This window comes from Eleutherodactylus coqui, chromosome 4 (assembly GCF_035609145.1).
Source record: "Eleutherodactylus coqui strain aEleCoq1 chromosome 4, aEleCoq1.hap1, whole genome shotgun sequence".
Lineage (NCBI taxonomy): Eukaryota > Metazoa > Chordata > Amphibia > Anura > Eleutherodactylidae > Eleutherodactylus > Eleutherodactylus coqui.
Window position 1 is genome coordinate 94,771,213 of NC_089840.1, and position 25,287 is coordinate 94,796,499.

A 25,287-nucleotide genomic window follows, 5' to 3' on the forward strand; every position below is an offset into this window, starting at 1 on the left:
AAGAGGGTCGCTACCTGGCCCTGCCAACCCTCTGCAGTGTGTGCCTCCGGTTACTCTTCATGGCAGACACACTTATAAATAGACATGAGGGTGGTGTGGCTATGAAGCGAGCGTGTGGCATGAGGGCAGCTGAAGGCTGCGCAGGGACACTTTTGTGTGCACTGTGGACGCTGGGTCATGCGGGGGGTTGGGCAGCATGTAACCCAGGAGAAAAGGCAGCGGTGTGACCCGCAGGCAGTGATTGTGCTTGGTTGGAGGTAGTGTGGTGCTTAGCTAAGGTGTGCCTTGCTAATGAGGGTTTGTCTGAAGTAAAAATTGTTAGGGGGGGGCACACTCTTGCCGCTATTGTGGCTTAAAGGGGTTGTCCCGCGCCGAAACGGGTTTTTTTTTTTTCAATAGCCCCCCCGTTCGGCGCGAGACAAACCCGATGCAGGGGTTAAAAAAGAAAACCGGATAGTGAATCCCCGCGCTCCGGTGACTTCTTACTTACCTGGTGAAGATGGCCGCCGGGATCTTCACCCTCGGTGGACCGCAGGCCTTCTGTGCGGTCCATTGCCGATTCCAGCCTCCTGATTGGCTGGAATCGGCACGTGATGGGGCGGAGCTACGAGGAGCCGCTCTCCGGCACGAGCGGCCCCATTCAGAAAAGAAGAAGACCGGACTGCGCAAGCACGTCTAATCCGGCGATTAGACGCTGAAAATTAGACGGCACCATGGAGACGAGGACGCTAGCAACGGAACAGGTAAGTGAATAACTTCTGTATGGCTCATAATTAATGCACAATGTACATTACAAAGTGCATTAATATGGCCATACAAAAGTGTATACCCCCACTTTGTTTCGCGGGACAACCCCTTTAATAGTGAGACCTGGGAGCCTGAGATGCAGCCCTGCATGCTGCCCCTGCCCTGCCCTAACCATTTCTGTGGCGTTTCCATGACTTTCTTATGTTTTCCAGATTTTCACAAGTGAAAACTAAGCGGAGCATCGGTCATATACAAAAATGCTCGAGTCGCCCATTGACTTCAATAGGGTTCGTTACTCAAAACGAACTCTCGAGCATCGCGGAAAGTTCAACTCAAGCAACGAGCACCCGAGCATTTCGGGGATCATATTTCACATGTTGTCAGAAGTACCGTTCATAACAATCTCTACTCAGAGTCGTTACTTGGGAACCCGTGTCAATCATCCCGGAATACCTTCTAATTCCATTTGGATGACAGGACTTGCAGCAATTAGGTCATCATCAGGGCATTTTCTCCACATAATCTCCTTCTCAGTCTCCACTACTCCGTGCCCTACAGCAGAAGGGGACCTTAGTTTAACGGCAATCTCTCATAAGCTTGTCGCTGCTCTGGACATCTGGCAGCAACGTGGCCCAACCGTCCACACTCCCAGCAGCATATTTCCCGTCGTTCTGGACATCGATTTGGGCCCCTTTCGGTAAGCCCCTTCGGTTTCTCCTGAGCGCTGTACTAAATTATTGGGACACCTTCGGTAGGTCCTGTTCTCATCCTTCCAGCGGGGTTGTGGGTGGTTCGGACCTTCTTGCTGTGGACGGCCCACTCCTTCATCTCTAGTTTTCTGGACGTCTGCAATTCTCATAGAGTTTTCATCACAACAGGTTTGCAGGTGTTCCATTTGCTTTAGCAATTTCTGCAATTTCTTTAGCTGGCACTTTTTCAATAGTTTCTGGGCTGGAGCGAGCTCCCTGCGATAAAGTGACTCCAACTGCGGTCTGGGGCTTTCGGACAATACTGTTGGCACGTGAGATGGCCTCTACCTGCACGTCATGAAATTTAGCATTAGTCTCTCATCATATAAAGTCCTGCATAGCAACAGTCAAACTGCCGTCGTGGATCCCCAGAACAAACTGGTCACGGAGAGTCCGATCAGGGTTACAGAAGGCCGGTAAGCCTCTTTCCTTTCCTTGAATATTTTGAATCAGTTCTTGTAGGGCATTCGCATATTGGGGGAGACTTTCATTCTCCTGTTGCACTTTCTGGAAGAATCAAGCCTGCAGGGATCCCAGCAATGCTGTTTCTCCATAGATGGTTTCTAGAATCTGAACCACTTGCTCAAATGTCTGCCTTTGATCGAATGGCCTCAATATCACTGTGGTCTTAGCATCACCTTGTAACGTCAATATTGCTAGCTCTACTAGTACTTCTAGTGTGGTCTGGTACATTCGCTGTACCATTCTTATCTGTTCCACCCACATACTCACAGACATATTATTGCCATCAAATTTAGCTAACCGACTCACTATAGCCCCTGCTGGCATTCCTCCTCTGGCACCATCCCCCTAACTGCTGTGTTGCCGTCCATTCTGAAAGTGGATCCTGCCGACTATGCCAATTTGTGGACCGAGAGCAAGGCAGGTGGTTTGGGCTCCGCAACCAGAAAGAACGCACACGGGGTGGTCAAGTTAAGAAAAATGTATTAACTACAGGTTAATAAAGGCAAGTTAATGGTAAAAGAACAGGAATAATGACAAGCAAAATACACAGTATAGTTGGAACAATTCAAGTTAGATTTCACAATATATTCCACGTTTACTATGTCCACCTCCACAGCACAGACACTAAAAGAACAATAGTCCCAAAACTATCCATAACTGATCCTAACTTCACATTTGGGTGCCCACCCCTTTTACCAGTGGTTACGGTTGGACTGCTTACAGTTTGTAGAAGCGCGCGTTGGGGCCCAATGTCGTCCCTTCCTTGTATAGCGAAGCGTCCTCTCCTCACGGTTATCACAACATCCGAGGCAATAAAATCCTTCTCAGCAGGTAGGAAGACCAAATGGATGAAATGGAATCCAACACCAAGTAGCTCAGTACACTGACAGTCTTGCAGAATCCATACACCGCGTGTGATATAAGCCAGGGTTTTGCAGTTACCATTCGGTACTCAACAGCACTGCCAGTCTTTAACTTTGGTGGCAATGTCCACAGCCACAATGTCAGTATTACTGGTTAGCCACTGGGCACAGTCCTTTCAGCATGGCTCCATTGAACATACTGTCTCTTTATACTCTGTCTGCCTCTGGACTGAATTACACAAAGGTTAGCTGCACAGGAAAGTCCTCTAAGATCTCCACACATTCTCAATACAGCACAGACACTTCATATTATCTCTTGCAAAGATGGCTGCTGCTCTCTCTGTGTCGTCACATCCTGCTTCCTTCTCACACTCTGTCTGCAGACAGGCAGGCTGACCTCATATGGGTGTGTCACTCCAGCATCACATTTCCATTGCAGTGGCTGCTGTCTTAAAGGAGCAGAATCACAGAAACACATATACATTCAACTTTAATGCAGTTTAAACAAATGAAACTTGGCACATCATTGGGTTGTATCTTACAGCGGGACGGGTGGCGCTTAGCTCTGCCCCATTCCTCCTCCTCCCATTGCAAAGACCGAGTGAATATACACTCGGGGGGAAAGAGCCCTAAGTGTGAGCTTGCAGTCATTCCAGTGATTCACTCCGTGCTATGATGTCTCTTCACGCACCTCGCAAAGCTTGCGGCTATACTGCTCTAAAGATTGCACGAACAGGCTAATTCCAGCTACAGATTCACACGATCCGAGTTGCGCGCTGTGTGCCTTCCAGCTCCCATAGGAGTGTATGGAAAGCACGCAGCAAAGATAGGACAGGTCCTATCTTTGCATGCACCACGGAGCTGGCATATGAGTTTGCACTCGCATGTCCTATCCTTTTTATATGTGTGAATTCAGTGCGTCTAACAATCATTCATGTGAACGCTTTATAGGAACAAATTGGTTCCTGTAGAAGAGCGTCCTGTGTGTGTCTCTAATTCGCACAGACAGCGCTCATCTGAATGAGCCCTCAAGTTAATAGGTGCATTAGACTTTGTTTTCACATACGGTTGAATTTCAAAAAATCCTTCTTAGTTGATCTCTACATTATATAGTAAACTACTGTTTCATCATTCTAACTTTAGTTGTTTCTGCTCTGTATTGATGAATCAGTCAGTCAGTCAAGAAATTTCATTTTATATGTATAGATTACAGCATGCAGAGGAGAACTCCGATGTCTGAGCTCTTATCTGCTTAGTGTTAGAAACATGTGCTATAAACATTGTATGCAGTTATAGGATGCCTCTATTAGATAGATAAATAGATAGATAGATAGATAGATAGATAGATAGATAGATAGATAGATAGATAGATAGATCAGTAGAGAAATTAGTCTTATAATATAATTGTGTATATATATATTTGTATTCTTTCTTATGTAAAAAACTCATACCTCACATTTAATTTTTAAAAAATTGCTAATAAAATCATTAGGACAGTTTATTTTTATGTGTTTTTGTTTAGTAATTCCAAGGAATCCACAAAGCTCGGAAGTGTGCGGGTGGCAGGGAAATTGGATTGGAAAGGGTGAGCCCTCTTCATTTTGGGACAAGCTCTGTTTATTCTACAGGACATTATAGTTTTGTACAAACAGTTTGTTCTACTTCAAACAGTCGTATCTTTGGTTCTACAAGTGTTAATAACATGCTTATGGTGTCACTTTAAAGCCAAGATTATTAAAAACCAGAGCTGTAGCTGTTTTCTATAATGCTAAATTTATAGCTCTCTTTCCAGACTGTGCAGAGCAGAGAATGGGAGGGGGCAGATGTAATCACCACTTATCAATCGTAGAACATATTTGTTCTCTGTCACACATGGAGAGTTTTTAGTATTCCAGAAAAAGAATGAGATGATGAGCACTTGTTCACCAAAACATGTCTTTTCACTGCATAAGGCCCAATTTCCACGGACGGATTTTAATTATCCACACCTCCTGCTGCCCATACGGATGCATTAGCATCTGCACGGCAATTTAAACCATGCGGATGTTATTTTTTTTTTTTTCTGGCATGCAGATCACACATGCGGGAAGGAATCGCAGCATGGTCCAGTTTCCTGTGGATCCCCCAGGAACGGCTTCCTTTGAAGTCAATGGAAGCCGTCCGATGTGGGGTACACTCGCAGCTATCAATATGGCTGTGCCGTGGATCCACGGGAAAGCAGGAGATTCAAAGACAAAAGAGAAAGCACTGCGCATGCGCCAGGCGCATCCACTGTGCCGAGAAAAGAAGATCCAGACGGCTCAGAGGAGACCCGCACTGGATCCGGAGAAATAAGAAACTGTCTTTTCCTCTCCATGTCCGTAGGCATGCACGCATACCACTGCGGAATTCAGCAGTGGTATCCGTGCGTGCGAGTGGACATGAGGCCTAACTCCGCAGATGCTGCAGTCATTGCTAACAGCGACATCTAAACAGTCTTACAGAAAAAAAAATGTAAAAAGTAAATTTCCCCTTACACAAAGCTATAAAAAGACCAAAAAACTACTGGTATAACACAAAATTGGTAGGTCCACACCTGTAACATCCTTAATATAAAATATGATAGTATTTATCTATCATCGGTAATTCTGTAAGGAAAAAAAATGAAGCAAGAAAATACCAAAAATAGCCAGTTTCTGGTCATCTTGCTTCCCTAAAACAGGATTAAAAAGAAATTTACCCCTGGCATCTTTCCCTCTTCTTTCAAACACGCCATCATATCCCCACTGCTAAAGAAGCCGACTCTTGACGGGACTGATGCTGCCAACTACCGACCTATCTCTAATCTCCCCTTCATCTCCAAACTACTAGAACGCCTAGTTTAATCCCGCCTTGTAAGGTATCAGAGCACTCTCTCCTAGACCCCCTACAGTCTGGTTTCCGACCCCAACACTCGACAGAAACTGCCCTTACAAGGGTATTCAATGAGCTACTGACAGCCAAATCGAGGGGCCATTACTCCCTACTGATCCTCCTCGACCTCTCTGCAGAATTTGACACTGTTGACCACAAACTCCTCCTCAGTATGCTTCGCTCCATTGGCCTGAAGGACGCTGCTCTCTCCTGGTTCTCCTCCTACCTATCTGACCGCTCTTTTAGCATCTCCTTTGCTGGCTCTACCTTCCCTCCTCTTCCCCTTGCTGTTGGGGTCCCCCAGGGCTCGGTCCTCGGCCCCCTCCTTTTTTCTATCTACACAGCCCCTATTGGACAAATCATCAGGAGATTTGACAAACCATCACCCAGCTATACACCTCTTCCCGTGACATCTCTTCACCTTTCCTCCAAAACATCACTGACTGTCTTTCCGCTGTCTCTAACACCATGTCCTCTCTCTACCGAAAACTAAACCTCTCTAAAACTGACTTACTGGTATTTCTACCCTCCACTAACCGACCTCATCCTGACATCTCCATCTCAGTGTGTGGTGCCACCATAACTCCCAGACAGCATGCCCACTGCCTTGGGGTCATATTCGACTCTGATCTATCATTTACCTCCTACATCCAATCTCTCGCCCGAACATGTCAGCTGCACCTCAAGAACATCGGAAGAATCCGCTCTTTTCTCACCGTGGACACGCTAAAAACGCTTACTGTTGCTCTCATCCACTCTTGGCTCGATTATTGCAACTTGTTGCTGATCAGCCTCCCCTTTACCAGACTCTGCCTTCCCCAATCCATCCTGAATGCAGCAGCCAGGCTCATCTTCCTGTCCAGCCGCTACTCAGACGCCTCTGCCCTGTGCCAGTCACTGCACTGGCTGCCCATTAAATACAGAATTCAATTTAAACTCAATACCTTCATCCACAAAGCCCTCCACAGCGCAGCGCCCCCCTATATTGCCTCCCTCATCTCAATCCATAACCCAGCCCGGGCTCTCCGCTCTGCTAACGAAACTAGACTGAGCGTCCCTTTAATTCGAACTTCTCATTCCCGCCTCCAAGATTTCTCCAGAGCAGCACCAGTCCTCTGAAATGCACTACCAAAGGCTACCCAGGCAATCCAGGACTCGCAGAACTTCAGGCATGCTCTAAAAACGCACCTCTTCAGGGAGGCATACCGCATTCCCTAACAAACCCCCCTGTACTCCGCCTGATAACATGCTCCCTGACCTACTCACTGCAATCCCTGCTAGCCATCATAAACCGCCCCTGCAGTCATAACGATTTTGCCGTCACACGGCCAAACTTCTGACCATTGTTTATGTGTATAGCATCCCTCACTCTCCACCTCGCCATACTGTGCACATCTCCAGCCCTTTACCTTCTGTATCCCCCCATTACTTGTAGTATGTAAGCTTGTTGGAGCAGGACCCTCACCCCTATTGTTTCCATCAACTGATTACTATGTAACCGTGGTTCTGTAATTTTTGTATTTTTTGTTTGTCTTTCTGTATTCCCCCTGTCTATTTAAGCACTGCGGAATATGTTGGCGCTATACAAATAAAGATTATTATTATTAAATTAAAGTCATATAAACTTCAAAATGGCACTGCAAAAAGCAATCCCTCAAACAACTTTGCTATCGGAAAAATAAAAATATTATGACCTTGAAATGTAGTGATACACAGAAAGTCTATTTAAAAAAAAAAAGTCCGAAGGCAGCACAAAAGGGATATTTTAAACCCTAGACTCCACACTCTGGCCAGCTCACCCAGAATGATAAATGAAGAAATTGAAAATAATTAATTACTGGCCTATAAGAACCCTCCCACACAGCTCAGACATGGGATAAATAGAGATGAATAACTGCAAATGTACTTTATTGGGAGGGTATATATGTGGGTTGTCTCCGGACTCCAGGAAAGCAAATTTTCAGGTAAGATAAATATTCTCTTTCCTCTTCATCCTCAGGCAACATAGAAGTGATTTGCAAAAACAGGGTAAATGGGTAAATGTTGAACAACTGCACCTTTAGGGTGGCATGGGACAGGATGCTGTGTTACAGATTTCCTGAAGAGCTCTCTTAGCTGCTGTCTTGTCACTATAAAAATATTGTATATATTTTTATAATATGGCTAACTTCTTTGTACCCTTTCCAGTCCAATTTCCCTGACATCCACACACTTCTCAGCTCTTATTTATTTTGGGTGGTATAGCACATTGTAGATTCCTTAGACTTACTCAACAAAAACACAAAAAAATAAATTATCATGATGATTTTCTTAGCACCTCGTCCGGCAATAAAATGTCACTACATAGGTCCAGTGTCACGCAAGGTCTGATATATGTTTCCAACAGTTCTATGATGTCAGAGGCTGTGCTGTATATATATGTTACAATATGCTGGACAGTTTTACGATATTGAAGGTAATTCTGCGCATGTATGTTACAGAATGTAGTCAGCACTCCAAAGTCGAAGGACATTCATATGTAACAGTAGGGAGGACAGCTATCCAATGTCAAAGGCAGTTCTGCATATGTTACAGTACACAGGACAGCTCTACGATGCCAGAGACTGCTCTGTATATTTGTCTTACAGTACGCAGGACACTGCTCTGATGTTGGAGGCTGTTCTGCATATGTATGTTGAAGTATACCAGACAGCTCTCCAAAGTTGGAGGATGTTCTCCATATGTCTCCTACAGTATTCATGACAGCTCTGTGATCCTGGAGGCTGTTCTGTATATGTGTGTTACAGTATGCAGGACAGCTCTCTGATCTCAGAGGCTGTTCTGCATATGTATATTACAGAATAAAGGACAGTGCTCCGAAGTCGATGGCTATTTCTGCATATTTATGTCGCAGGAGGGAGGAAAGCACTCCAATATCAGAAGCTATACTACATATGTATGTTAATGTATACAGAACAGAGATGCGATGTCACAGGATGTTCTGAATATGTATGTAACAATATCCAAGACCAAGCTTCTATGTCAAAAGCTGTTCTGTATATGTATGCTACAGTATACAGGACAGTTCTCCGATGCCAAAGGTTATTCTGCATATTTGTGTTACAGTATGCAGGACAGCGCTACGATGTCAGAGACTGTTCTGCATATGTATGTTAAAGTATAAAGGACAGATCTCTGATGTTGAAGGCTGCTCTGAATATGTATCTTACAGTACGCAGAACATCTCTCTGATGCTGGAGGCTGTTCTCCATATTTGTGTTACAGTACGCAGGACACCGCTCCGATGCTGGGGGCTATTCTGCATATGTATGTTACAGGATGCAATTTAAAATGTTACTTGAGAGTAGTTCTTCTTATTACACACCCCAGCCTATGATGAGTGAGTCTTCCGTCATATAGTTGCAACATATGTTTCTTTGTTCAATTGCTACTCCTCAACTAGGACAGATCTTCAGGTAACTTTACATGCTTTCTCCCCAAGAAAAAGTTAATGTGTTAGAAGATGTTCTCTGTCCTAGTCCCCACATAGCTTATATAGAAATATCCCTACTTTAAATTGTCTGAAATTAATTAGTGACCTAATACTTTTTTTCTTAGGCAATTATGATCAGGCTCGTATCTAGCGTTGTGCTTTGTGTGTTGGGCAGCTGCACATGTGGTGCACTTACCTTCCCCTCGGCTTCCTCTTCATGATGCATCACCCAAATTAACTGTAGACCTGTTAATACTCTGTTGCTGATTCCACCGCAGCGAAGCTGCTCGCACTTTCACTGAGCAGAGTGTCCCCTTGGATTGATACTGAATGAGCTCCCGTGAGTAGCAGGAATCATGTAGTGGGCATCGCACCCTGCATTGTAGGGCTCAGGGGCAGCCTCACAGGTTGTTGGTTTTCTGGTCCCCCTTGTGGGAGGCGTTGCCCAAATTAAATGTTTTCCAGTTTATCTGGAAAGAACACTGTGATAACTAGCTGAGGGATGAAAATACGTGTTCCTATTGCTCGTGTTATTCTGTGGCTGGCTCGTTGGACAGTGTGCCACATCGAGTGCTACATGATCTGTTCGCGGACATTGCGGCCTCAGATGGCAGTTGGTCACTTTCTTTGGAACTGGATGTGGTCCCAACCTCCCTTGAATTACCCTGTGAGAAGAGCAATGGATTGATAACTTGAAGTTTTAAAATGACAGTTGACTGTTTTGTTTGAGGTGCTTGGATGCAAAAGTATCTTAGAAACAGCAAAGTTCACATAGTTCTCCACTTACTCCCTCTGTTTTTCTACTACTTTATAAACATAAATGTCAACCTTTTCCAGTAGCCTAGCTGGATTCACCAACTACTTAAACACTACTCGCACCATAAGAAAAACCTCAAAAAACCTTTTAACCTTGATTATTCTTCATCCTTCTCTTATATGTCACTCTTTCTCCTTCCCATATTTCCCCCCTCCCAACTAATCATACCACAAACATGACAACTCCCCCATATATCCCCCCCCCCCCACACACACACACACACACACATAGAGAGGATGACAGTTTCCACTGTGCTATTTTGCATAAGTATACAGGACAATGCTCTAAAAATTGAAATGCTGTTCTGCATATACTTATTAAAGAATACAGAACATCACTCCGATATTGGAGGCTATTCTGCATCTGTATGTTACAGTATGCAGAACAGTGCTTCAATCTATGTTATAGTACCCAGGAAAGTTCTCAGAAGTAGGCTGCTCTGCATATGTATGTTACAGTATGCAGCACAGTTCTCTAATCTCAGAAGCTGTTCTGCATGTGTATGTTACAGTTTACAGGACAAAGCTCTGATGTCGAAGACTGTTCTGCATATGTACTGGCCCAGAATTAATGGGGTCCCCTCCAGAATGTTCTGTCTTTCTCGTGTCACTGTCTAGTTAGTTTCCTGTTTGTGGAGTAGTACAGTCAGGAGAGGAGAGGGACGCAGACACTACAGCGAGGCTATCAGGTCGATCTGTGTGTGGAGTATGGAGGAGGCTGAGTGATTGCCTGCTGCTCAGCCTGGCCGTTCAAACCAGGAATCCTCGGTACTACTGCTGAGTACTGAGAGAAAGGAACCATTTATTACTGGAAAGAGAAGAAAGAAAGTGTAAGTGTTTTGCCAGTGGAGAAAGTGATTTTCGGGAGAGAAAGAACCTGCAGATAATTTGGACTGTAGATTCTTCCAATACCCTATGAGCTCCACCGAGAAATTATTCTTGTATGTCGTGATTTCTGCAAATGTAATTGACTTTAATAAGAAGTTTAAGTAAATAGACAAGATCGACTGTTCACAGTTTTGTTCCAAAATATACTCTTCTGGTGTTGGACTATTTTTATTCATCTACAAGATTCACTTCAGGAGAAGAAGCGGTGGCATCACAAGTGACAACTGGACTTAAGGTTACCCCCAGTTACTATTTAAAAGCACCTCTTGCTAGTTGTGAGGTAGCGCTCCTTGACTTCCCTACGTGACAAGGTTAACATCTCCACCCCACTGTCTCCTCGGGCTGAAGGCCTGCTCCTCGGGCGGTGCAGGGAATAGCTTTTTTGGCGTCACAGACAGGATGATCCCTTCCTGCCTTACTTAAAAAGGCTAAGTAATACTTCCGCCATTTCCAGACACAGAAGAAATTGAATGTCCATGCCTGAGAAGTAAGAAAACTAAGTTGTCTACAGCATCAAGCCCTCTGAGCTTTCTAGAAATTCAAGGACAAGATCCCTCCAACCTTCTGAGTGTTCTAAAAATTCAAGAACAAAATCCCTCCAACCCTCTGAGCCTTAAAAGAAGAAAAGGACAAGATTGTGGGTCCTCTGAACCAAAAGGAATTGAAAGGACAAGGTTTTGGGTCTTCTGAGCGTGAAGAAAAGTTGGAAACACAAGGCCTTGTAACCAGCAAGATGCTGAGAAAAAGTAAAGACTTTTTATTCACACCAAATTTATATGTGTCCCAGATGCGTTATCACCTTGAGAGAAATCGTGTCATGTTGCTTGACAAATTTGAATTGCAAAATTTGCACTTTGTAACAGAAAATATTTAAGACTCTATAGACTGTGAAAATGGCATTCAGCCTTCTTCTTCTACAGTGATTGAAAAGCCTGCAAAGCTTTCCCACCACAGAGTTCCTTCCTGGGTGTAGGAAAAGTAGGGGGTAGCAACCCCATTGTGAAGCAAAGCGCTCAGAACCGCCCAGGGGAGGAGTCAGCCATGCTGGTCAGTGAGATGCCAGAAACCACCCAGCAGACCAGCAAGAACACCCCTGCTTGTGAGATAGCTACAAGAGTGGTGAAGGGAATACCGGCTATATACCCACCATCAAATTCATAGTTTTACTCGGGTGATGAGCCGGAGCTGTTGGACTTACTACTAGAGATGAGCGAACGTACTCGTCCGAGCTTGATGCTCGGGCGAATATTAGGGTGTTCGGGATGCTCATTACTCTTAACGAGTACCACGCGATGTTCGGGTTACTTTCAGTTTCCTCTCTGAGACGTTAGCGCGCTTTTCTGGCCAATTGAAAGACAGGGAAGGCATTACAACTTCCCCCTGTGACGTTCAAGCCCTATACCACCCCCCTGCAGTGAGTGGCTGGGGAGATCAGATGTCACCCGAGTATAAAAGTCGGCCCCTCCCGCGGCTCGCCTCAGATGCCTTGTGACTGAGTTAGCTGAGGGAAAGTGCTGCTGCTGGTGCTGCTGTAGGGAGAGTGTTAGGAGTGAGTGTAGGCTTCTAGAACCCCAACGGTCCTTCTCAGGGCCACATCTATCCGTGTGCAGTACTGTGGAGGGTGCTGTTAGCAGTGTTGCACAATTTTTTTTTTTTCAAAATCGGCTGTCTGCAGAGCATTGCGCCCTGCAGTAATAGTCCAGGGACAGAAGTGGTGGTTAGGCAGGGAGAGTGTTAGGAGTGAGTGTAGGCTTCAAGAACCCCAACGGTCCTTCTTAGGGCCACATTTAACCGTGTGCAGTACTGTGCAGGCTGCTGTTAGCAGTGTTGCATTTTTTTTTTTTTCAAAATCGGCTGTGCAGAGCATTGCACCCTGCAGTAATACTACAGGGACAGAATTGTGTAGGCAGGGCCAGAAGACATATATTATTGATTGAATATAGTCAGTGGGCCTTTTCTTTAAAAAAAACAGGGAAAAATTCTATGTGCCCTGCCTCTGTCAGTCCTCAGCGTTCTGTGTACGTGTGTGGTGGGTGGAGATAGTAAAAAATTAATACGCAGCCAGCTACGTTTAACAGCAGGCTTGCGCCAATTTATTTCCTGCCTTCCTGGGAAAAATCACCGCTCTGCTGCACTTCATATAACTGCATTTCTGTGGAACAGATTTCTTATCTGATTGAATATAGTCAGTGGGCCTTTTCTTTTAAAAAAAAGGGAAAAATTCTATGTGCCCTGCCTCTGTCAGTCCTCAGCGTTCTGGGTACGTGTGTGGTGGGTGCAGAACGTTAACAAAAAACATACGCAGCCAGCTACGTTTAACAGCAGGCTTGCGCCAATTTCTTTCCTGCCTTCCTGGGAAAAATCACAGCTCTGCTGTAGTTAATAACTCTGCAACCCTGCAGTTCTGTGACACATTTGCAGGGCCAGAAGACATATATTATTGATTGAATATACGCAGTGGGCCTTTTCTTTACCAAAAAAAAGGGAAACATTCTATTTGGCCTGCCTCTGACAGTCCTCAGCATTCTGGGTACGTGTGTGGTGGGTGCAGAACGTTAACAAAAAACATACGCAGCCAGCTACATTTAACAGCAGGCTTGCGCCAATTTCTTTCCTGCCTGGGAAATCAAATCACTGGTAATACACCATGCTGAGGGGTAGGGGTAGGCCTATAGGATGTGGACGCGGTCGAGGACGCGGAGGCCCAAGTCAGGGTGTGGGCACAGGCCGAGCCAGTGCGGTGGCCAGGGGTAGAGGCAGGGCCAGACCGAATAATCCACCAACTGTTTCCCAAAGCACCCCCTCGCGCCATGCCACCCTGCAGAGGTCAAGGTGCTCTACGGTGTGGCAGTTTTTCACAGAGACGCCTGACGACCGACAAACAGTGGTGTGCAACCTTTGTCGCGCCAAGATCAGCTGGGGAGGCACCACCAACAGCATGCGCAGGCATATGATTGCCAAGCACCCCACAAGGTGGGACGATGCCTGTTCACCGCCTCCGGTTTGCACCACTGCCTCTCCCCCTGTGCCCCAACCTGCCACTGAGATCCAACCCCCCTCTGAGGACACAGGCACTACCGTCTCCCGGCCTGCACCCACACCCTCACCTCCGCTGTCCTCGGCCCCATCCAGCAATGTCTCTCAGCGTAGCGTCCAGACGTCGCTAGCGCCACAGTTTGAGCGCAAGCGCAAGTACGACGCCACGCACCCGCACGCTCAAGCGTTAAACGTGCACATTGCAAAATTGATCAGCCTAGAGATGCTGCCGTATAGGCTTGTGGAAACGGAGGCTTTCAAAAGCATGATGGCGGCGGCGGCCCCGCGCTACTCGGTTCCCAGTCGCCACTACTTTTCCCGATGTGCCGTCCCAGGCCTGCACGACCACGTCTCCCGCAACATTGTACACGCCCTCACCAACGCGGTTACTGCCAAGGTCCACTTAACAACAGACACGTGGACAAGCACAGGCGGGCAGGGCCACTATATCTCCCTGACGCCACATTGGGTGAATTTAGTGCAGGCTGGGACAGAGTCAGAGCCTGGGACCGCTCACATCCTACCCACCCCCCGAATTGCGTGCCCCAGCTCGGTGGTGGTATCTGCGGGGGTGTATGCTTCCTCCACTAAACCACCCTCCTCCTCCTACGCAACCTCTGTCTCGAAATCAAGATGTGTCAGCAGCAGCACGTCGCCAGCAGTCGGTGTCACGCGGCGTGGCAGCACAGCGGTGGGCAAGCGTCAGCAGGCCGTGCTGAAACTACTTAGCTTAGGAGAGAAGAGGCACACGGCCCACGAACTGCTGCAGGGTCTGACAGAGCAGACCGACCGCTGGCTTGCGCCGCTGAGCCTCCAACCGGGCATGGTCATGTGTGACAACGGCCGTAAGCTGGTGGCGGCTCTGCAGCTCGGCAGCCTCACGCACGTGCCATGCCTGGCCCATGTCTTTAATTTGGTGGTTCAGCGCTTTCTGAAAAGCTACCCCCACTTGTCATACCTGCTCGGAAAGGTGCGCCAGCTCTGCGCACATTTCCGCAAATCACACACGCATGCTGCCACCCTGCGGACCCTGCAACATCGGTTTAATCTGCCAGTGCACCGACTGCTGTGCGACGTGCCCACACAGTGGAACTCTACGCTCCACATGTTGGCCAGACTCTATGAGCAGCGTAGAGCTATAGTGGAATACCAACTCCAACTTGTGCGGCGCAGTGGGAGTCAGCCTCCTCAATTATTTACAGAAGAGTGGGCCTGGTTGGCAGACATCTGCCAGGTCCTTGGAAAGTTTGAGGAGTCTACCCAGATGGTGAGTGGCGATGCTGCAATCATTAGCGTCACCATTCCTCTGCTATGCATCTTGAGAAGTTCCCTGCAAAGCATAAAGGCAGACGCTTTGCGCTCGGAAACAGAGCCGGGGGAAGACAGTATGTCGCTGGATAGTCAGAGCACCCTCATGTCTATATCTCAGCGCGTTCAGGAGGAGGAGGAGGAGCATGAGGAGGATGAGGAGGAGGGGGAAGAGACAGCTTGGCCCACTGCTGACGGTACCCATGCTGCTTGCCTGTCATCCTTTCAGCGTGTATGGCCTGAGGAGGAGGAGGAGGAGGAGGATCCTGAAAGTGATCTTCCTAGTGAGGACAGCCATGTGTTGCGTACAGGTACCCTGGCACACATGGCTGACTTCATGTTAGGATGCCTTTCTCGTGACCCTCGCGTTACACGCATTCTGGCCACTACGGATTACTGGGTGTACACACTGCTCGATCCACGGTATAAGGAGAGCCTTTGCACTCTCATTCCCGAAGAGGAAAGGGGTTCGAGAATGATGCTATACCACAGGGCGCTGGTGGACAAACTGATGGTAAACTTCCCATCCGACAGCGCTAGTGGCAGAAGGCGCAGTTCCGAGGGCCAGGTAGCAGGGGAGGCGCAGAGATCAGGCAGCATGTACAGCGCAGCAGGGGAACATTCTCCAAGGCCTTTGCCAGCTTTATGGCTCCCCATCAAGACTGTGTCACCGGTCCCCAGTCAAGGCTGAGTTGGCGGGAGCACTGTAAAAGGATGGGGAGGAAGTACGTAGCCGATTGCAGCACCGTCCTCCGTGACGCCTCTGCCCCCTACAACTACTGGGTGTCGAAGCTGGACACGTGGCCTGAACTCGCGCTGTATGCCCTGGAGGTGCTTGCTTGTCCTGCGGCTAGCGTCTTGGCAGAGAGTGTGTTTAGTGTGGCTGGGGGAATCATCACGGATAAGCGTACCCACCTGTCAACCGACAGTGCCGACAGGCTTACACTCATCAAGATGAACAAAGCCTGGATTTCCCCAGACTTCTCTTCTCCACCAGCGGACAGCAGCGATACCTAAGCAATACGTAGGCTGCACCCGCGGATGGAAGCATCGTTCTCTCTCACCATCCAAAACGGGGACATTTCTGCTTCATCAATCTGTGTATAATATTCATCCTCCTCCTCCTGCTCCTCCTCCTGAAACCTCACGTAATCACGCCGAACGGGCAATTTTTCTTAGGGCCACAAGGCTCAGTCATATCATTTTTCTAAACAATTTTTATACGTTTCAATGCTCTTAAAAGCATTGAAACTTTAACTTGAACCAATTTTTCGTTCAACTGGGCTGCCTCCAGGCCTAGTTACCACTTAAGCCACATTAACCAAAGCGATTAATGGGTTTCACCTGCCCTCTTGGTTGGCCATGGCCAATTTTTTTGATGTACATTAGTACTGTTGATACAGCAATTTTTGTGGGCCCTCGCCTACAGTGTAATCAAATGAATTTTTAGCCCACCTGCATTACAGCTGACGTTACATCCGCTGTGTTGGGCAATGCAATGGAATATTTTTATGTACCGCCGGTGGCTTCCTGGCACCCACCCATGCTGTGGATCCACAGAGAATTATAAATGCATCTGAAACCACATCTAAAGAACCCCAGTCTGACTGGGGCATGCAGTGTGGGCCGAAGCCCACCTGTATTAAGCACAACATTACTACCTCAGCTGTGTTGGGCAATGCAATGGGATATTTTTATGTACCGCTGGTGGGTTCCAGAGAGCCACCCATGCTGTGGGTCCACAGGGAATTATAAATGCATCTGTTTCCACTTGTAAAGAACCCCAGTCTGACTGGGGCATGCAGTGTGGGCCGTAGCCCACCTGTATTAAGCACGACATTACTACCTCAGCTGTATTGGGCAATGCAATGGGATATTTTTATGTACCGCCGGTGGCTTCCTGGCACCCACCCATGCTGTGGGTCCACAGGGACTTCACAATAGGGAGTTGTACCTGCCTGTGTCTATGAATTAAAAACCGCGGTCTGACTGGGGCATGCAGACACCTTGACAGAATGAATAGTGTGTGGCACATAGGTTCCCCATTGCTATGCCCACGTGTGCAGCTCCTGATGGCGGTGGCACAGGATTATATTTCTCATTGCTTCTGTACAGCATTGTGGGCTACCGCCCCGCCCCTTTTAAAGAGGGTCGCTGCCTAGCCGTGCCAACCCTCTGCAGTGTGTGCCTGCTTTTCCTGTGGCAGACGCACTTATAAATAGACATGAGTGTGGCGTGGCATGAGGGCAGCTGAAGGCTGTGCAGGGACAATTTGGTGTGCGCTGTGGACACAGGGTCGTGCAGAGGGGGTTGGGCAGCATGTAACCCAGGAGAAGTGGCAGCGGAGTGTCATGCAGGCAGTGATTGTGCTTTGTTGGAGGTAGTGTGGTGCTTAGCTAAGGTATGCATTGCTAATGAGGGCTTTTCAGAAGTAAAAGTTGTGGGAAGGGGGGGGGGGCACTCTTGCCGGTATTGTGGCTTAATAGTGGGACCTGTGAACTTGAGATGCAGCCCAACATGTAGCCCCTCGCCTGCCCTATCCGTTGCTGTGTCGTTCCCATCACTTTCTTGAATTGCCCAGATTTTCACACATGAAAACCTTAGCGAGCATCTGCGAAATACAAAAATGCTCGGGTCGCCCATTGACTTCAATGGGGTTCGTTATTCGAAACGAACCCTCGAGCATCGCGATAATTTCGTCCCGAGTAACGAGCACCCGAGCATTTTGGTGCTCGCTCATCTCTACTTACTACCCATGATTGTTCCAGCTTCCCTTGATCCTGAGGTGAGAACAGCAGACCAACGAAATCCTAACCCCACCATAGAGAAGGGGGAATTGACTGTGCCGACCATTGCTGTGGCCTCTACCTCTACTTCTGTTTCTTCCTCAAAGACTTGCACCACCAGTGGACCTGCCATAAGAGATCAGCTAGCAGGAAAGAGAAATACAGCAGCGAACTTTTCCCCATCCAGGAAGGTGGACTGAACCACTAAATTCTATAGGACTCAAGATGGATTTATGGAGTTTCGTTATCCACCCTGGATCTTAATCCACCAGGACAACCAGGCCATCAAGGACTTACTGCCAGACTATTTCCAGCCATTTGTTGTGGAATATAGCGATACAAACTTTACATTCATATATATGGACAACAAGGACCTCAGTCCTATGGATTCATCTGCACCGCAGCGGCAGTCGTCTGACTGTTCTAAGCCGTTCCCTGTGGGAGAGGACAGCGCTTCTGAGGACAGCGATGTAAGTGTTGCCATACGTGCTAGTCCCTCACTTTGCTCCTCGCTAGTAATTCGCTCCTGGGGAAGTAATGCAACCCGGGTCTAAGTCTGAAGAGCCCGAAATACCGCTTGCACAGCTAAAAGAACTTTGTGGGCTCATTTGTGGTTCCTGAATTGTTTTGAGACTTTATTTTCCCCTTATTGCCCAAAAGGACTTTAAAGTTATATTATTCCCTCTGCATAGCAAATGTTTATAATGCATAGGTAATTGCATAAATTTAAAAGTAACGTTATCATGATATTGTGCAAGAGGACGTATGTGGAATGAAGTAAAGTTTTGCTGATTGCACTTATGTCAATGTATGCATTTGCATGATGTGTTTTTTTAAACAATTTCTTTTTATTGAAATAATGGTATAACAATGCCGGATATAAGGACATGCATATTAGCCACGCAGGGCCAGTTTGAGAATAACCATTCAGTTACAGACATCAGAATAAATATAACGCTTCTGTCATTTATAGCATACTTCCGGCCAGGTAACGGGGAGGACAATCAGGGGTATAGGTGGGGTGGGGGGGGGGTGAGGGTGTGAGGTGTAACAAGAAACACCCCTAGGGGAACCGGGTATGATCAGGTGGGGTAGATTTAGGAAAAACAATTAGGGAAAACAATTTGGGAGAACAAACAGCAAGATGTTGTCTTTATATTGTGATGTGAACATGATGTGTTTGAGTAGGACAGCAGGTCTAGATGCTACACCCTCCATCTATTAATTGTTCCAGTGTCTGTCTGACATCTGGTCTGTCACAGGAGACGCAGTCTCATTATCATTAATTCTAGTCAGCTCAGTTACTACCCTTCGCGAAGTTCAGAGAAGTGATGTTTATGCCACTTCCCTCATTTTTCAAAGTCTACTAGTCATCCTTTTCTATTCATATGTTTAGCTACAGTGTTGTAGTTTCTTTAGTCTTTGGAGAGAAGAATTATGAATGGGCCTCATAGCAATGCGAGAGTATCCTAGATTCTGTCCAGCCTAGCAGCACTTTTCTCAGTGGATATGGCCATACCACTTCTTTGCACACTGAATAAAATATAGGAGTGGCAGCATCCAAGGTGCAGTTCAAACAATATTTATTCTTGCCAAGCGATAAGTATAACGTTTCGACTCTGTGAGACTTTTTCAAATATACACACATTTACAAATACAGACATTATATAGTAGAACAATTAAAACAATTAACGAATCAGGATGTGGAGAAATAGCGGTAAGTTGCTACCTGTATCAGGTGGTATCATGGCGTCTGACCGCTCAAACAGGCATTCGTATATTTACCTATTGTGCATTCGCTATGTTCCGGTCTGCTGAAGTCAATGTCATGTGATGACGCATCACATGATATCCGCACTAGATCGCATATCGCTCAATGCGTTCCAGGATGAATCGCACCGAAGTGCGCGATCATGTGTCGAGCAGTCCCTTGTGCATGTGGACTAAGCCTCATACTGTCCCATGTATTATACTATGACGTGCATGAAGAGACACACACATCACCAGCACCAGTGTGCCGCACAGTCCACATATCTTGTATGGCACATAACGACGCTGACTGGGGACCTCAACACACCAAAGTATGCTCCAACTCATCAAAAAAAGCAGCAAAGATTTATATAGCATAAACATGATGTGGTACCACAATAGATCACTAACAAGAGTATAGGCAATCATATGTAACAGGATAGTAATTATTTCAGTACTCTATTGTTTATAAGCATTAGACATGAGCAACCATTGTCCTTAGCGAGTACCTGCCCGCTCGGAAGAAAAGATTCGGGTGCCAGCACGGGTGAGCGGTGAGTGAGCAGGGGGGAGCAGGGGGGAGAGAGATCTCTCCTCCGTCCCCCACCCGCTCTCCCCGCCGCTCCCCGCCTCCCGAATCTTTTCTTCCGAGCGGGCAGGTACTCACTAAGGACAATGCTCGCTCGAGTAATTGCCCTTAGCGAGTATGCTCTCTCATCTCTAATAATCATCCTTAAGACGATGATGTATATACATATGCATATATATAGAACATATATGTACAAACTATCCAAAGCTTGATGTTCAATGTAATATAAGGTATTCTATTCAAGAAAACACATATCAAAAGACCACATCAAAAAATTGTAAATCAGTAGAGGTTGATATCGAAATGTTGGTGCATACTTTCTTGTGTCGCTCCAAAGTCATCATCATCATCCAAAGATTCCTAATCATGATATAAAAAAATTAAAAACAAAATTAAAATATATCCAAATGAAAGGGAACAGTAAATACTAGCAGGTCTACAAAACATCATATTCGTGATTTAACCCCTTAGGGGTCAGAGTGTCCAATAGATAAATCCACTGAAGCTTCTTTTTCAAATGAATCTTCTCCCGGTTACCTCCCACGCGAAAACACAATTGACCGACAGAGTGTCCCCTCTTGACAAAATGGCGAGAAATCGGTAGGTCCATGTTTTTTGTCCAGATAGTACTTTTATGCTTATTAGTCCTACTCCTTACCTCCATCGTGGTCTCACGTATATATTGTAGTCCACAAGGACAATTTATTAAATATACCACGTAAGATGAGGAGAAGGTATAATAACACTTAATCTTAAAGGAAGCACCTGTTTGGAAGTGATGAAATTTGTCTCCCTCTACCAAGTTGCTGCAACATGAACACCCTAAACAAGGGTAGTTCCCCAACCTGCGGGGAGCCAACGTAGTTTATCCTAAACCCATTTTCCTATCATGCATGGAATGCACTAGTGTGTCGATCAGGCTAGAACATCGCTTATAAGACATAATAGGTGGGTTAGCAAACTCTTCCTTATTTTTGGTCAATTTAAGAAGAGGCCAATGTTTCCTAAGGATAGTCGCTATCCTTAGGAAAGATTGGCCCCTTCTTAAATGTTCCAGCTGGGAGAAGACTCTTTTTTGAAGAGGGCTGTATCCTGCACCCCAAAATTATGCCAGCTTTACAAGCACCCGGGGCATAATCCCCAACTTCACCCCCAGAATTGTACTGTATTTATGACACAATGTGATAGTAAAATCCAGCCCACCAGCCATTAAAGGGTTATAAAATTCCAGGTCAGATCTATAATTACAATTGTTTTTTATATGTCTAAATAAATAACTTTTTATATTATGCACAACAACAACATACAATGCTTTGGTGATCAGGAGAAGATGCCATGAACACAAAATGGTAAAGGAATAGTAGTCACTTTCCCCCATATAGCATAAATGACATGATCGATTTTTTTCTGTGGACTGCAATGATTACGACAATATCAAGAACTTCCATGGACAGGGCTCTGTGAGGACTTGTTTTTTGTGTGTCATTTTCATGGAGTGAGGAGGCTGGGAGGAAGGAGGAGCAGCAGTGAGAGGATTCAGAGTTGCAGCAGTGGACGGCGTAGAAGACTGGGTAGTCGATACATTGCTGGATTCATTTTCTGCCATCCACGACAGGACCTGCTCACACTGCTCTGTTTGTAATAAAGGTCTACCATGTGGACCCATAAATTGTGATATGAAACTGGGGACCCCAGAAACTTGCCTCTCTCCTAATCCCACAGCAGCCGGCTGGGATACATCTGGACCAGGAACTCGGCCTGTGCCCACACCCTCACTTGGAGCTTCGTGTCCTCGCCCGCGTCCAAGTCCACGTCCTCTAGCCCTACCCCTACCCCTCAGCATGGTGGATTACGAATAGAGCGAACACAGAGCGGTGTAAATAATTATGGAATTATTTGCGTACACTTTCACGCTGACAGCGGTATTGTAACGCTAACTCCAGGCAGAAACAAAGAAAAAGGAAGGCTGCAAACAGGTCTAGCCATGCAATAGTGATGCACTGCAACTCCCACCAGACACCCAGTAAATTTCAGACGGTCAGAGGTAGCCCAACGAAGGAGCTTTTATTTTAATTTTTTTGAAAAAGAATACAGGCTAAATAGCGTGTATATGACTTTCCCTCTATCAGTGACTGTGTCCGTACGCTGTGCGTGACGTTTACTGCAGACACAGACCGGTGTAAGAAATTATGGAATTATTGGCGGAGAGTTAGAGGCTGACAGCGGTATTGTAACGCGGTGAGATCGGGGGAGCTGTGCAGGTGTGATGGCAGCCGGGGGCCTAATGAATGGCCCCAGGGCTGCCTTAGCAGACTGCCTATCAAGCCATCCAAACAGGGTGGCTTCATAGACTGCCTGTCAAAAAGCAGTATGACGTAATGCTATAGCATTACGTCATACTGCAGGAGCGATCAAAGCATCGCATGTTAAAGTCCCCCAGGGGGACTTCAAAGTAAAGTTTAAAAAAAATCAATAAAGTTTTTTTAATTGTTAAAAAAAAAAAAAAAGTTATAAAAGTTTAAATCACCCCCCTTCTGCCATATCTATTATTAAAAAATCTAAATCATAAAATAAAAATATGTATTTGATATCGCCGCGTCCGTAAAAGTCCGATATATCAAAGTAGTGCATTACTTTTTCTGCACGGTGAACGTCGTCCGAAAAAAAAAAAAAGAACGCCAGAAATACACTTTTTTAGTTACCCTGTCTCCCAGAAAAAAACACAATAAAAAGCGATCAAAAAGTCGTATTCCAAATTGATACTATCGGAAACTACAGGACATCCTGCAAAAAATGAGCCCTTGCTCAACTACGTCGACGGAAAACTAAAAAAGTTATCGCGCGCACAAAATGACCGCAGAAAATAATTGAAAAAAATTAAATATCTTAAAAAAAAATACAAGTACTACAGCAAAAACAATACTATATAAGTTTGGTATCGTAGTAATCGTACTGACCCATAGAATAAAAATATCAGGTCATTTTTGTTGCCCTTTGTGTGCCGTAGAAACAGGACGCACCGAAAGATGGTGGAATGTCGTTTTTTTTTCCATTTCTCTCCGCTTAGAAATTTTTAAAAGTTTTTCAGTAAATTATATGGTACAATAAATAGTGCCATTGAAAAATACAACTCATCCCGCAAAAAACAAGCCCTCATACAGCGATGTCGATGGATAAATTAAGGAGCTACGATTTTTTAAAAGGGAGTAGGAAAAAACAAAAATTGAAAAAAAGCAAAAAAGCTCCGTCACTAAGGGGTTAAAGTTCTGCTATAAGTTAATGGCAAATTCCCTCATCTGAAAGTAATGAAGTTACTTATAAATTCCATATGCTAAAGGCTCTAACAGCTGTGAGTGTCTCATAAGTAGAGCTCAGACAATTGGTTTCTCATCTGTCCTAGGTCCACTGCAGTAACACATCTCAAGTTGGAAAGGGCTGACTGAGCTGCTGCAGATCACACCAACATGAGCTCCTCAGAAGAACTTGAATATCCACAAATACTTCTTGACTATCAACAAGGGTTTTTTATCTCAAAGGTAAGAACTGAATTCTATTGTTGCAAATGCCGATTCTTCAATTTCATGGACCATCAATGGGTTTAAAGATTTGTGCATGGAAACATTAAAGGGATATTTGCATCTCTGATTTCCATAGCTATAATGGGGATACAGCTGCCATGGCTACCAGCCACAGCCTAGGGAAAGAGCCGAGCGCTTGGTGCAGCTCTCATTGAAGTGAATGGGAGCTACAAAAACAGTGTTGCTCGGCTCTTTCCCACAGGTGGTCAGATCAGAGCTTCTGAGTTTTCCCATCTTGTCCATGAAAAGCCAGGATGGGAATACCCCTTTAACTCGTGGAAGTGTTTTCATACTCTGTCTTGACTTAATGCAGAGTGCAATTTGTATCACAGAAAGTAATGAATGCATGTCTGGATGAGTTACATGAATTATACAAGGGCTGAATTGTACTGTATTTATGACATAATGTGACAGTAAAATCCAGCCCACCGGCCATTAAAGGGTTATAAAATTCCAGGTCAGCTTTATAATTACAATTGTTTTTTACATGTCTAAATAAACTTTTTGTATTATGCACAGCAACAACATACAATGCTTTGGTGATGAGGAGAGGATGCCATAAACACAAAATAGTAAAGGGATAGTAGTCACTTTCCCCCATATAGCATAAATGACATGATCGCTTTTTTTTTTTTTTTTGGTTTTTGCCTTTCAGGATAAATAATGCGTTCAATTTATTGCACAGGTTGCAGATACCAAATAGTTGGCTTTTTTTTTTTTTACACAAATGGTAAAGTGAGCTACAGTATCTCCCTCAGTACCATAGAGGTAAATAGAGCTGTAGTCACAAGTGCATCACTACTCCATTCACCTGGGGGATTCTGGGTACGCAGTTCTTTGTGCACGCGCTGCAGGTTTATTTTCTACTACTTTGTTACATAATAACTAGAGATGAGCGAGCACCAAAATGCTCGGGTGCTCGTTACTAGAGTGGAACTTTCCGCGATGCTCGAGGGTTCATTTCGAGTAATGAACCCCATTGAAGTCAATGGGCGACTCAAGCATTTTTGTATATCGCCGATGCTCGCTAAGGTTTTCATTTGTGAAAATCTGGGCAATTCAAGAAAGTGATGGGAACGACACAGCAACGGCTAGAGCAGGCGAGGGGCTACATGTTGGGCTGCATCTCAAGTTCCAAGGTCCCACTATTAAGCCACAATAGCGGCAAGAGTGCCCCCCCCCCCCCTCCCAACAACTTACTTCTGAAAAACCCTCATTAGCAATGCATACCTTAGCTAAGCACCACACTACCTCCAACAAAGCACAATCACTGCCTGCATGACACTCCGCTGCCACTTCTCCTGGGTTACATGCTGCACGACCCAGTGTCCACAGCGCACACCAAAGTG

At 45.8% G+C, this 25,287-nt stretch overlaps 1 protein-coding gene across 1 annotated transcript in view; it reads left to right on the plus strand.

Moving 5' to 3' along the window:
• The window catches only part of LOC136625577 (acetylserotonin O-methyltransferase-like), a 186,101-nt gene that overhangs the window by 111,990 nt on the left and 48,824 nt on the right, over window positions 1-25,287 (plus strand). The window contains exon 2 of the mRNA XM_066599878.1: window positions 23,761-23,896. Coding sequence (XP_066455975.1) covers window positions 23,825-23,896 — 72 coding nt within the window. The 5' untranslated portion in view covers window positions 23,761-23,824. The remainder of the gene's footprint in view (window positions 1-23,760; window positions 23,897-25,287) is intronic.